Source organism: Euprymna scolopes, chromosome 3 (assembly GCF_053919585.1).
Source record: "Euprymna scolopes isolate OS-2025 chromosome 3, ASM5391958v1, whole genome shotgun sequence".
In the NCBI taxonomy this organism is placed as follows: Eukaryota; Metazoa; Mollusca; class Cephalopoda; order Sepiida; family Sepiolidae; genus Euprymna; species Euprymna scolopes.
Genome location: NC_136484.1, coordinates 51870917 through 51886174, shown reverse-complemented (window position 1 = coordinate 51886174; position 15258 = coordinate 51870917). Strand labels below are relative to the sequence as shown.

The window sequence follows — 15258 nt, the reverse complement described above, 5'->3', positions numbered from 1 at the left end:
TTTACAAAGTGTTTATTGTGTCATGTGTATAGGTGTGTTTTTTTTTTTGTGTGTGTGTGTGTATGTGCGTGCATACAAAACAAATCACTCGATAATCAATAATCAAAGTGATTTGTATCGTTCGTACACACGCGTGCACATACACACACGACTGTAATGAACTAAGTATTACATAAAGTTGACAGTAGACGAAATAATATGCTTGTTAGTGACGCCTTGTTTTAATTATAGTAAGTGTTCGTTTATAAAGTGAAGAACTACATTTCGGAATATGAGAATTTTCAGAGCTCAGCCAATCAGAATGGACGGACTTTGGAAAGGAAGCCTTTATTATTTATGAATAGAAAATTGGAAATTTTATGTTAGATCTAGGTTATCTTGAGCCAGTTACAGTTGGTGTAATAACAGAATCTGTGGAATGTGTAGAATTCGTTCTGGTGACAACTGGTAGTAGTGATAGTGCTAAATATTTAGAAAGAAAAATAGGGACTCCTTCCTCTTTAGATGTTGCGATTGTGATGGTGTTGCTCGTAGAATGGAAGGTAGTATTTTATTATCATGACTAAATGTGCCTGAAATGGTGGTCGAAAAATACATAAGATAGTGGCTATCAGCCTAGATGTATTGAATTTGTATGCGATATCTGTTGTAGCAAACCTATACTACTTTGGTCTAGAGGGAAATTTCTGCAGTCATTATATTATATATGGAGATTACATTGTTCTTTTTTATTTTGCATTGCACAATTCTAATTTCCCAACCTAAAATGTAAACCTTTCTTTATTTTCGGTGATAATTACAATCCCAGTCATTTTTATGAGACGCAAGAATGTAGATCAAAAATTCGTCTGGAATGTGCATGTGTGCACACCTACACTTTTATCGGTGTCGCCCCAGTTCAATATCAAACAAGAGTTTTTATTAATCTAACACTTATTGCACAGAAACATATAGTTCCATTGCATTTCTTTGTGCATCCAATGAATTGTACTTGATTTCCTTTCTTCAAACTAAACAAAGGAACTTGTCTTTATCTGGGGGCTTTCCAACACTACAACCACCAATAATCACTTTAATTTTGGTAATAAAGAAAAAAATAACAAAAATACATTAAATCAAAGAAAGTTTAATTTTCTATGTTTAATGCAGACAAAACTATTTTTTTTTTTAAATTGTTAAAATAATGTTTTCTTTGCTTTTGATTACTTATGATCTATTACAACTTGTTCACCTTGTTCTTTACAAGAAAATGTTACTATTGATTTTTTAAAAGGAAATTTGGGAGTTATCTCCCTTATTAATTTATACATCAGCAATGTTTCTTTTCCTGATTGACATGTTTTGTCTGTGTTTTGTGTAAACGTTAAAACTTTCCATCACTTACTGTTTTTTAATGTTTCATGCTTTTTTTTAAATTTTTTTTCTTTACTAAAACATGCTTTTCAAATAAAAATTGTTTGTGAGCAATGACACTGAAATCCTATGAATAATTTCTGACCAATCATTGACTGAGAACTTACAAAATAATAACAAGGCAAAGACTATCAAAAAAAAAAAAAAAAAAAAAAAAAAAAAGACACACAAAGAAAAGAAAAGAAAAGAAAAAAATGCACAGCAAATTTAAAGTCTAATGTATATATTTTTTTAGTTTGGGCTATATTCTACAAACACTCAAAACATAACCAAATTCGAAAAACAAAGTTATTTTTCACCATTTTTATAAAAAAGCATTTGAGGAAAAACAAGAAAAAAATGGCTGCTTTCATCAATTAAATAACACATCACAAAAACAAGACATTTCTTTTTCATTTTTCAAAACTAATTACAAAGATTTTTTTTTGTTTACAAAAATAAAGTATCTCTCTATACAAATATAATTTTCAGAATGAAAACAAACTAAAAAGTGACACAAAGAAAAAAAAAGCAATTCAATGCAGTAATCAAAAAAAAAACTAAACAGTTACCATTATTTCTAAGGAATCCTAAGAAAAAGCTGTGCGGCACCGTTTCAAAACAACCCATTAAATCACTATATTTACTTTTTTCTATAAAAAGTATATGTAATATAATGTACTATATAGTTATCTTGTAGGGTTTTCATGTTAAAATTAAATAGCAGTACATCTAAAATCGATATTTGATTCTGACTAGATATTTCTTCTTTTTTAACTTTGCAATTATTCTGTACATTAAAATAACTAGTTTCGTTCCAAAAATAATTATTCTAGCAATATTATTACAATGGAGGAATGTAAGTAATGACCAAAAAGTCTAAAAATTTAAGGAAGATAATTTCTAAGTTTGCATAATTGTAACAATAGGAGTTATCTTTTTTAAATGTGGAGCTTTTTTATGATCTCTCTGTAACTTAAACATTCATTTTTCAATTTTAAAGTTTAAGCTAAGATTAAATTAATGACTAAAAAGCTACACCTGGGTCGGTAGAAGATTCAATAATAAAAAAATTATCTGTGATTTTTTGATGATACAAAATTACTAAGAGGCTTATAACTAAGGCTATGACAAGAGAATATTCTTTTCATAATTTTGACTCTCGAGTATATATCAGTTAATATATTATATGTTTTTAGATAGAGTGATGTGGTTATGGATTGATTAACTGTGTTTTCTTTAACAATGAAGCTATTGTCATAGCCCTACTCATAACTAGAAAAATAAAATTACCAATTCTGGATGGAGACAAAAATAATGAAAAAATTGCCTCCAATAATTTAATATTTAATAATTTAAGCATTTTTCCTCTAAGAAAGAAATATTTAACCATAATACATCAATAATAAATCTTGTATCGATAAACTTTACACGTCACATCAGCCATCTTGAAAATTGTGAAATGGCATGGAAAACCAGCCTTAGTATTTTTTTTTATTATTTATTAAAGTCTATTACATAGTTTTTTTTTTTTTTTTTTTTTTTTACAAAAAGACAGTGAACGTGTAGCAGATTTTGTCCTATAAGTTGGTTTGAAATAGTGCCGATAGGAAATTTTTAGGATTCCCCTAAATTTAATGTTAACCAAATAAATAAATAAAAAAACAATCACACTCAAACAAGATGTCAACCTACCCCTATCAAGCGGCCCGTTTTGGGATTCAAAGTTCCCTGAAGTAAAGGAACATAGTATTTCAAGCTTCAATAGGGTTAATAATGAAACAGCAATACTGTGTGGCATCAATAAAGTCAAACATATTGTTTAAAGATTTTGTAATTGAATATTTTCTAGAATAGTCTAGCAAGTTATTTGATATCGTTTATTTTGTTGAATACTTTTTTTTAAAAGAATCGAATGGGTTCAGCTTAAATGACAGTTTACATTCATAATTTTTATAGGTTAGTTTTGTGTTAATACTCTTATCTTTTTTTAATATTCCAATCAATTCTTAGTAAACCATCTGTTATCAGTTTCTGGTTAAAAATGCTGAAAAAAGTTAAAAATTTAAATCCTTATATATATATATATATATATATATATATATATATATATATATATATATATACGTTTTATTTTTTATTACCGTATCTTTCTGTTAAGTTACATTATTGTTTCAGCTACTCGGCCGTTTTTTTGGCCGTCTGTAGCTTCCTCAGACTTTTACAGAAATGTTCGCTATTTTGAGATGAAAGAGTGAATGAGGTCAAGGGGGGTGCGAGGAGAGCGGAAAAAAGAGGAAGGGAACAAGGGGGACGTTGGGAGGGGGTGCTTGGTATGTCGGTAATGTTTTAGTTTGGGGGTTTAAGGAACTTGTGGGGGAGGGTTTGGGAAGTTTATTTCTGGTGTGGCTGAGGGCATAGGGATACATGGAGGGGAAGGAGAATATGTGGGGGTGGGAGGAGGGGGTTACTTTAAAATTCGAGCTGAAAAAATAATGTAATTTAACAGAAAGATACGATAAAAAATAAAACGCATATTTGCTCTACAACAGTATTGAGCACTTTCTTCAGTTTTTTTATTAATTACCATTTCCACTATATATATATTATATATATATATATATATATATATATATATATATATATATATATATATATATATATTAGTCTAAAGAAGTTTGAATAAAAAATGCAAAAATAAAAATAAAGAATGCAGTTTAAACTCCCGGAAGGAAAAAAAATTTAACTTTAACCTATCGCAGACTTAGCACCTACATAATCGACTTCTAAAAAGTTTATAATGACAAAAGAGAATTCATTTATATAATGAAAAAATAATGGCATTAACTAAAGTTGTTAAATAGAAATAAACTTAGCATTTGCATAAGCCGATTTTGCAAAAGTCTTCAATTTTAAAACAGAATTTAGCTACACAAGGATGAAAAGAGAAAACCTTAACTAAAATTTTGTAAATAGAAAACGGGGATCATCAGCTGCTTACCATGTAGCTGTTTCGAAACAGGACAGCTGTTAAGTACATGGCTCTCCAGTGAATAATACCACTTCCCCAATAAAAAAAAATGTAAAATAATACGGTTACTATTTTTACTAATATATGAAAAAAAAAATAGATGAGTTAAATAAAAAAATAAAAAGATAAACTATTAATAAGTTAAGGATTACAAGATCCATTCTGTGACATGTTAACTATCATAAAAATGCTATGAGAATAAAAATGCATAAAACCTTAGGTACCAGAAAGGCAAATAGATAAGAGGAAGGAAACCTACGTATCTAAAACCCTATATATATATATATATATATATATATAAGTTTAAATGTATGTAAATTAAAAAAATGGCAATATATTTTCAAAAGTGGTCAACATAAAGATCTTTTATACGTGCAATTATATAAACAGAAAAACTTTACGCGAATTAATCCACGTTTCGACGGTGTTAATACAAAATGTAACACTATAAAATGAAAATTTATACAGTTCAGTGTGATTCGAATAGGAATGAATTTCCAAAGCAGAAGTTGAATATTACAAAAAAAAAAAATCAATAAAACAACAATTAATAAATTAATGAAATATTAAATCGGGGTTATATTATCCTATGATTTGATGACAAGTTCCAAACAAAATGACGTCAATGAAACTATGGTACGTCTCTGAAATATAAGCACAGCCAAAAAACGAATTAAAATTAATCTATCAAAATCCATTATTCTTGAGCAACTTTTTCTTTCCGGAAAGATGGAAGCCTGAATTTTATCATATGAAAAGCAGAACAATATAATTTTTTTTTATTATTATTTTTAATAGAATTTTAAATTTTAAATTTGCAAAAAAAACAAAAAACAAAAACAACAACACCATTCCCCGCTACTTTTTGTCTTGATGGATAAAACATTTGAATATTTTTTTTTAAAAAGTTTTTGGGACAATTAATTTTTTTTTTCTAAATAAGATTTGGAAGGATTTGCTATAAGATTATGCAAAAATATTATAGCACAAGTGCCTGAATTTGAAATAGTTCCATCTTTTATCTCACTGTATAGATTTCGTGTGGCAAAAATTAAAAAAACAAACAAAATTTAATGTTAATTTGGAAGAAACTATGGTAGCCTTTATAAGACAAAATAAGTTAATTTAGTCCTGTAAATTTCCATCATAATCGATATATATATATATATATATATATATATATATATACATACACACAGAGTAGAACCCCGGGATATGGTGGCCATACGTTCTTTTCAGGTTACAATGTGAAATACGTACGCTATTTAACCCACCTTACGGTGTTATTTATAATGTTATATGATTATACACATGTGTATTATATATTGTACTGTATTTTGTTACTAATTTTTAATGCCATATTGCCATATCCCGGAGTTCTACTGTACATATTTGTCACCTACATAACCACCGGTTAAGCAATGATGAGGCTGACCAGTACCAGATGGGTGACCATTTCGGGAATGTTAGGCGCCGTATGTGTTAGAAACAACTCCTGCATCTAGTATCACAATTGGTTGTCTTGCCCAGTCTTGCCACCAGGACCAAGTGTTTCTGAGCAAGAGAGTGTGGTAGATGCAATTACCCCACATTTTGAACTAAGTCAAGTGCAAGTCACAGCAAAAAGGCAAAGGGGAAGATAACAGCTGTTTGTAAGCCTTATGGTCTTCTATAAGTGAGGCAATATCACATAAATTGATGCAACAAATCGTATTTTTAGCAAAATGTGCAGTTATTTATCGATTTCTTTTTCTTTTTTTGTGTTAATTCTTTAAAGCATTCCCTATTTAATGGTACATTAGCAAGATTGGGTTCGCTAAAAAGAAAATTATTTTATTTTTCAAAAATTTTAAAGTAGTGTTTTTTTTTGTAAAAATAATGAAAATATATAATTTTTTTCTGCTAATCTGAAAGATAATAATTATTATTAATATATTCAACGAATTTCACACTTCAAAACACAAAAGATGAAAAATTAAACATATTCAAAATTTGGATTTTCAACCTTAAAATCTGATAGTGCGCAGTTGCTTTTATATATATGTATATATATATATATATATATATATACACAATCCTCACCCTTCCCATAATGTATTTTGTTCAGTTTCGGTTGATTATTTTAAGCATATTTGTAACCACAAAAAATGAGGGGTTTGTAGGCAAAAATATATATATATATATATATTGATTATGAAAAAAAAAACGTATACCGTTATAAAGTTCATTCTTCACGTAATAATTGATGAAAACTTCGTATTGATTGGATAATTACTTCATTTTTGGTAGATTTTTAAAGAGAGACGCCATAAAAAAATACTTATCCTTCCTTTCGTTTTGGCCGTGAAATATGTTTTTAAATAAATAGTGTGAGTGTGTGTGGAATTGGCCTACGAGATAATTGAAAACAATAATATACTGAAATTTGTGACACTGTACTGTTGAGTACTCTCAATCCGGTTCTTGGTAAGACATTTAAAAGCAACTATACTTGCTTTTGGGTGTCTAACCAAAGCACGACAAATACTACTCAACAAAACTCTATCTTATCCCCCTCCCTCTTTCTATCTTCTACCCCCCTCTCTATCTCTCATCTAATGCAAGCGAGCCGTGACTTGTAAAATATCATGAAACTGCTTTTTGAGATCTGGAATTTTATTTCACACCATTTTCTTTTAAAACCACACAAATAAGATAATAGTGAAAACAAGTAACAATAATGTATAAGCAAAAATATAGTGCAGTGATTTCGCGTCTAATTAGTTTAAAATTAATTTAATGTTGATATCTGTCCGGTGAGTCACAGATTTATGCATTCTATTGTTTTTGACTTCATTATTATTATTATTATTATTATTATTATTATTATTATTATTATTATTATTATTATTATTATTATTTTTATTTTTATTATTATTATTTTCTTCTAAATCTTAAATAGTCTAATAATTGAGCAACCTACGATCACCAAAACCATTTTTGACATACATATATTTTGTATGTGTATGCAATTTTAGTCTATACCTTTAAAAAAAGAAATGATAGCATACCAAAACAATTTTTTTTTTTTTGCTTACTTACTTCCCGAATAAACAAACAATTTTTCCCAATTTAGACAAATTTTTCCTCCCAGAATGCAATGCTGCTTTAACAGCTGTCACCATGAAAGAAAAGGAAATCCTTTTGAGGGAATTTAATTAAAAACTAAATATCCCTATTGCCATCTATTGACTAAAAATAAGTTGTTTTTGAATAACATTCTAGTCAACTCCACTATGATACACATGAAGAGAGGAGGGAGGGAAGGGGCGATGAAAAGCAAACCAGATTAAATCTTTTTTTCATCTCGGTTTCCTGTTATGAATGAAAAAAAATATCTACTTTACATATGTATAATTACAATTTATTTACAGAGGAAAGAAAGTTTGAATTACTATAGGAATATGTACTCGGCGTTGAAATTCATTCATGTTCAATTTAAATGTGTGTGTGTGTGTGTGTGTGTGTGTGTGTGTCTTAATGTATTTACTATGCAAGAAATTATGGGTCACTTCCTGTGTTTTAACAACTAATGTTTTTTCGTCCAATGAAATGTCTGCTCTCAAGTCATGTGAAAAGAATAAAATCTCCGGTTCCAAAATATCGTTTCCACTAGACAAACACACAAGTAAAGAAGTTTTAGTCTTATGAAAACATTGATAACGTTTTGGTATTTACGTGCAAAAGCAGACATTTTCAGTCCTTATCGAAGGACACACACGCACATTATATATATATATATATATATATATATATATATATATATATATATATATATATATATATATATATATATATATATATATTCAAAAAAATGTTTTCAAGTTTACAAATTGAATACTTCTGTATACTTAATGCAAGTATTAATATTTATATGACAATCCTAACCAGATGAAAAAGCCCAATATTCGAGATAGAGCAATGATAAATTGAATTTAAACTCTAAATTAAAATTTACAACAAATTTATTTATCGACAATACAAATAAAAAATAAAGAACTTTATAAGTTTTTTATTTGCATTCCTCGTTGAATATTAAATTTAAACTAAATTAAAAGTTAATTTCTTATATACTAGCAGGGAAACCCGGCGTTGTCCTGGAGTGAATGATGATCAACGAATGTTTCACACTCCCATATTTTTTATTGTCATCGGAATTGGTGAAATAGCCCATTTTTCAATCAAATCGATTGATTGCCTGCTCTAGTTGGGGACCTATCGCGGTGCACTGGGGGGGGGGGAGTTTTATATGCCTTCCCACAATGACTTAATCAAAAATATATTGTAATCTACATTGCGCTGTAGAGGACCTACTGTTGATTTTATACAATTATTTTTATACATAATGACTTGAATTAAAGTTTAAACTGAAAAAGTCAAGTATCATGCTTCAAAGAAAGCAGCTTTAGTATAATACTAAGATAATACAACTTCCATTATCATCTTATTCGGTTTAGCATCTATTTAAAAACTGACTTCTAAACAAACTTATCTTTTTTTTTTTTTTTAATTACATTTTCACCCCAAACAAGGCAAATTGCCACTTTGGTGTAGGGGGCTACTATCAGGGGCAACAACTACTGGGGTACTATGTAGGGATTTGGGCAGCAAGATGTCGGTTCACGTTACACTTGAACTTCTGCACGTCAGTACTGTTGGGGAAGCAGGGACCTGGAATGGAATTCCAGAGTCTAGCGGTTCTGGGGAAGAAACTACTGGAGTAAAAAGATCTTTTACATCTAGGGATCTCTACTGTGAAGGGGTGGGATTTAGCAGCCTGTCGGGTTTGTCGAGGGTGCTCACGTCGTGGGGGCACAAGTGATTGCAGTTGGTCAGAGCATTCACCACTAAAATACTTGTAGAGCAGGCAGAGGGATGCAACATTTCGTCGATGGGACAGAGGCTGAAGCTTAGATGCCAGTTCAGGTTTGCGACTCTCTTTTGAACCTTGTCAAGGAGCGAGAGACTAGTAGCAGATGCAATAGCCCAAATGTGACAGCAATACTCCATACATGGGCGAATGGTGGCCTTATAGAGGTACAGGATACTTTCGGGTGTTAGTAGTTTTCTAGCACGGTAGAGAGAGCCCACCTTTCTTGCAGCGGCTCTGGCAATGCCTTCAATGTAATTGTTCCAACTCATGTTTCCTGTGAATGTTAGGCCAAGGAGTTTGAAAGATGTACTCTCAGATAAAGAGTCGTTGGCCATTGCTATAGGTGGTAGAGAGTATCTCTGGTCATGTCTTTATTTATCCCTCTTTTTCTCAAATCCATCATTATTACTTCCTTCCATGTTTTCCTTTGCCCTTCTATGCCAACTTTTTTTACCTCAACTCTTTTCCATCTAACCCAGGAACTGTCAACTATGCGCCCAAATCAACAAAGTCTTCTGCTTTATGTAATCTCCCAATGCTGTTCAAATTTAATCTTTCTCTGAAGTCACCAGATCTAAGGGTGTCTTGAAGCCTTGCATTACGCATCCATTATTTTCATATTTCTCTCCATGAAGCACATATCTCCAAGTTCAACGCCCACTACCCAAGTTTCATTTGCAGACATCATCATGCTGTATACACATGCTTGGTATTCTCTTGGTTGATAGTGTTAATGCTCTGCTGATTAGTAATGACAGACGTTCCATGAACTAAACCCATATGCTCCTAACTCTTATGATCACATCAACACACTAATTATATCATATAGGTAACAACATCCTGAACAACCTCAATTATCTCACCATCCAAAAAATATTTTCTTCACATCCAAATTCTCATCCGTCTCCATTGTTTTAAGCTTCTTATGAACTATTACATATTGTTTTATTGGAACTCTTTGAGATGAGTGATTTGTATATTTATTTATTTATGGATTGTTATCTTCACCTTTATTTTTATAGTTGTTTCACCGCGTTTCGGCCAACTGCATGGCAGTGGATAGAGGCGTTGAATTTCTATGGTCCCAGGTGAGCATTGTCTGAAGATAGCGGTTTCAATCCTAGCCAAAATCAGGCCAGAGGTTTTAGTTGGCCAAAATGTGGTGAGACAATAACTATGAAAATGAGGATAACAGCCTGCAAATAAATAAATAAATAAATAAATATTCTTATAAACTGGTTATCATCTCTCAACCTACGAATAATTCCACTGCACTTCCTGTGTACTATTGTTGGGATGGTTAATCGGAATAAAAAAAAAAAAAAAAAAAAAAAAAATCGGAACTTTCTGGGATATCAGAATCACAAAAATTTGTTCTTATCTGTCCGATGCCTGAATCGATTCTTTTAATCGTTTTTTATTTTCTTTGTATTTGTTCAAAACTTCATTTTCCGTGGCTTGTATTAATGACGAGATTTAGAAATTGTTACCAATTTGAAACTACCAGTTTTACAAGTAAAATCTATAAGTCATACTCACGAGTGTATTTTTACATTTGTGAAAGTATATGCACATAATACAGTTTCCTTTTTTTTTTTTTTCAGTACTCTGACCTCCTCCCACAAAATAACTATATTTAGAAATTTAAAAAGAATCGGTAATTTAGAACAGAATCGTCCCATCACTACTATGTACCCAATGCGTACAAGTACCACAAAAATTGAGTTCCATCCGATCCTCTTTCCACAAACTGATCAGTTCTTGAAGTAAAATTTCAAGAGGAATCCGATGACTATGTCGCATCCATAAACAGCAAAGACTACATTTTACTTTATTTTTAAACTCTACATAAATAAAACAGTAGATACATGTATGCGTGCGTGTCTGTGTGAAAATATTTAACCAATAAACTCTTGAACTACTGGTCACATAATACTGAAATTAAGAAATAATAATGATGATTTATAACGAGAAAAATTTGTTTTAAAATTATCTTTTCTTTTTGAACCAAGAAAAGAAAAAACACACACAAAAAAAAACTACGTTTTATTCTTTGATGAACTAATAAAAAGTTTCTGATGATTTGTTTAGTTTATGCCATTCAATGAAACACGTGTAAGACGCAGTAATTTAAACAATATGAAAATGCATTAAGTGTATATTCCTGTGATTTTGAAAAGTTATATATAATATTCTAATATTCAATAGAGAATTTTTTTTTTTTATTGCATTTTCACCCCAAACAAGGCACATTGCCACTTTGTTGTAGGGGGCTACTATCAGGGACATAAGCATCAGGGGTATTGTGTAGGAAGTTGGGCAGCAAGATGTTGGTTCACGTTACACTTGAACTTCTGCATATCAATACAGTCGGAGAAGCAGAGACCCGGATGGTAATTCCAAAGTCTAGCTGTTCTGGGGAAGAAACTACTGGAGTAGAAGGCTCTCTTGCATCTAGGGATCTCTACTGTGAAGGGGTGGGATTTAGCTGCTTGTCGGGTTTGTCAGGTGTATTTACATCGAGGGGGCACAAGTGCTTGCAGTTCGTCAGAGCATTCACCATTAAAGTACTTGTAGAACAGGCAGAGGGATGCTACATTTCGTCGATGTGACAGAGGTTGAAGTTTAACTGACAGTTCAGGACCTATCAGATTGGTGACTCTCTTTTGAACCTTGTCTAGGAGTGAGAGACTAGTGGCAAGTGCACCAGCCCAAATATGACAACAATATGCCATACATGGGCGAATGGTGGCCTTATAGAAGTATAGGATACTTTCAGGCGTTAATAGCTTTCTAGCATGGTAGAAAGAACCTACCTTCTTCGCAGCGGTCCTGACAATGTTCTCAATGCAATTGTTCCAACTCATGTTTCCTGTGAACGTTAGGCCGAGGAGTTTAAAAGATGTACTTTCAGATATAGAGTCATTGGCCATTGCTATTGGCGGTAGGTAAGGTTTCTTGTAATTATTGAAGGAAACAAGTTTAGTCTTGGCAGCATTGAAGGTGACCATTCATTTTTGTCCCCATTCCACTATGGATCGGAGGTCTTCCTCTAGTGGTTTTGCCATTTCTTTAGATATGTGTTCATTTGTTTTCTTGTCGTGTCTGTTATAGAGCGTGGTGTCGTCAGCATACATACCCATCTCACAGAAAGTTTTGTCAGGGAGGTCATTTATGAATATTAGGAATAACAGAGGTCTAAGGATAGACCCCTGAGGCACTCCCACATTTATATCATATTGTTTAGATGTACGATCGTCGAGGACAACCTGGATTTTTCTCTTATCTAAGAAGGATCTAATTATGTTATGTATTCTTCCAGTGATGCCGTATGATCTGATTTTCTTGAGAAGACCCTCATGCCATACCCTGTCAAAAGCCTTAGATATATCTAGAGCTACCGCTCTACTCTCCCCCGCTTTGTCCAGTGAATGGTATATACGTTCTGAGATTACAGTTAAGATGTCTGCTGTGGAACGGGCTTTCCTAAATCCATATTGTTGGTCAGTCAGAAGTTTAGCATCTGTAAGGTGATGGACTAGAGCTTGGTTAATTATGGTCTCAAATATTTTGGCGAAAAGTGGGAGGAGGCTAATGGGGCGATAATTTACTGGGTCAGTTCTTTCGCCAGAATTCTTAAAAACTGGCACTACAGAAGCAGTTTTCCAGCAGGCAGGAAAGCAACATTCACTAAGGTATTTGTAAAGTTTGGAGAGAACTGGAGCTACTTCGGCGGTGCACTTTTTTAATAGCACAGCCGGGATGAGATCAGGTCCACATGCTTTTGCAGTGTCAAGCTTTCTTGTCAAGCATGCACCTGAGCAGGGGGGATTTTCAGATCGTCTAGTGTGGCGTCTGTCCGCAAAGGAAAGTCAGGGAGGGGGTGGTTAGCAGAGTCCAGTGTGGAGTTTGAGGCAAACCGTCTGGCAAGCATGTTAGCCTTCTCAGTTGCAGAGCAAACAACCTCATGATGGCTCTGCAATAAATACGAAATCTGCAAGAATTAAAATATATTTAAGTATATTTTATGACACCCCCTCCTCCGCTAGTTAAACAATAAAAACGGGTTCAGAACTAGATCAGGAGTACACAGGATTCCTTATTTATTCCTGGGGACACTAGGAGTAAGAGCTAGTGTATAGATAAAATAAAATCTACACTATCATGGGCAATATATGTTAAGGGTTTCTAAAAAAAAAAAAAATGTACTGTAATGACCTGTTTTTCTTCTTTTTACAAAGGAGTCAGCTCTTATCAAGGCTTGGAGGCCACTCAAGGATAAGGATTAATGAGTGTCCAATAGTCATTGCGACAATAGCATAGTAATCATTAATAGTGGAAATTTGGTATAATTGGATTACTTAAGAACCTGTTTACGTTTGACTTGAAGATGATCATGTTGTAGCCAACTGGAAAGCAGGCCAGCAAAACAGTGTTCCACAGGTGAGCAGTTTCAAGAAAGGTTTGTTCATGAAATCCACGTTTAGGCTTAGCCACAGAAAGAGTGGGGGAAATTATTGATGGTGGTTTTTAGCTAGACGAGTGAATTTTGTGAAAGTTTGGCAAGCGGGAGGGGAACCATAGATTGGAGCTCAAAAGAACACTTGCCATCAAAATAACGACAGAGCAGAGGTTGGCTAGAGCAACGTCTCTTCTGCAGGGAAGAGAAAAGGGGCATCACCTACTAGATTACGAAGTTGATTTTATGACGTTTGCGAATCCTTTATTGCGAGTTATCAGCATTGTTTGGACAATAATGGTCGTCAATTTGAACATTAGCCAACATGATTCTTCAATTGCATTTGTCTTCTGTATTCAAAGCTATTTGATTTCACTATGTTCATAAACAAAGGTTTTATCCCCATTCAAAGTGCTAGTACATTTTTTGAGGCACCCTGTATTTTCAAAATCGTGCATAAATTACTAACGTTTATCAATATCTATGTAGATACCACAAGAACAGGTGCCACATCACTCAAGAATTCAGGTGTTGTCAAAATGAACGCATTCAATAAGTTCTTATCAGGAATGGTGCTTGCAACATTGAACGTGCCAAAACTCAATATATACCACAGCAATGTATCAGTGAATCATGCCACGAATGTACAGTCATACATGCTGGTATTCTTGTCCAGTTGGAGATCTGCCACTCTAAACGTTGTTAGGTCATTTTTACTAGGAAACTGTACATATCTTTTATATATGAACGGTTTGTAGATTAATTTATTTTGAAAATAGTCTGTAAATAATTACTTTCTGTTTAACACGTAAATGGAACCATGACAGTTCTCATTTTGGGATTTTTTTTTTTTTTTTAAAAAGGAGTCACTACTTATCAAGGCCTTGGGGACACTCGAGGATAAGGGTTAATGAGTGTACAGTATTCAATGGGAAAATGTGGTAGTGATGGTTAATAGTGGGAACTGAGTAAATTGGATTACTTAAGGGGATGGCTCATCAAGAATTTGTTCATGTTGGACTTGAAGACAACCATATTGTAGTTAGTTGGAAGGCAGGAAAACAAAGCAGAATTCCACAGGTGTGCAGTTCTAAGAAAGAAGCTTTGTTCATGGAATCTACGTTTAAGTTTAGGCACAGATAAAGAGTGGGGGGAATTATTGACAGTGGTTTCAGCTAGACAAGTGTTTTTCATGAAAGTAAGGCCAGGGGGGACCATAGATTGGAGCTCAGGTGAGCACTTGCCATGAAAATAATGATAAAGCAGAGACAGGCTCGCAATGTCTATTTTGTGGGAAAGAGGTTGCAGGGAAGCGAAAAGAGCATCCCCCACTAAACTACAAAGTCTATTTTGAACTCTGTCAAGGCAGGATAAGCTGTTTCTAGCAGCTCTTGCCCAGATGTGGTAACAGTACTCCATCCTTGGACGTACTTGGCTCTTATACAGGTTGAGAATTGCATCAGC

General features: G+C 32.8%; 1 protein-coding gene across 4 annotated transcripts in view; it reads right to left on the bottom strand.

Annotated features, from left to right (window-relative positions):
• The window catches only part of LOC145254898 (zeta-sarcoglycan-like), a 367875-nt gene that overhangs the window by 88196 nt on the left and 264421 nt on the right, over positions 1 to 15258 (bottom strand). For 2 of the 4 annotated variants that reach the window (XM_080113835.1, XM_080113851.1), the window contains exon 3: positions 3088 to 3123. The exons of the other annotated variants lie outside the window; for them this stretch is intronic. In XM_080113835.1, the coding sequence (XP_079969961.1) occupies positions 3088 to 3123 (36 nt within the window). The remainder of the gene's footprint in view (positions 1 to 3087; positions 3124 to 15258) is intronic. 4 annotated transcript variants of the gene reach the window in all.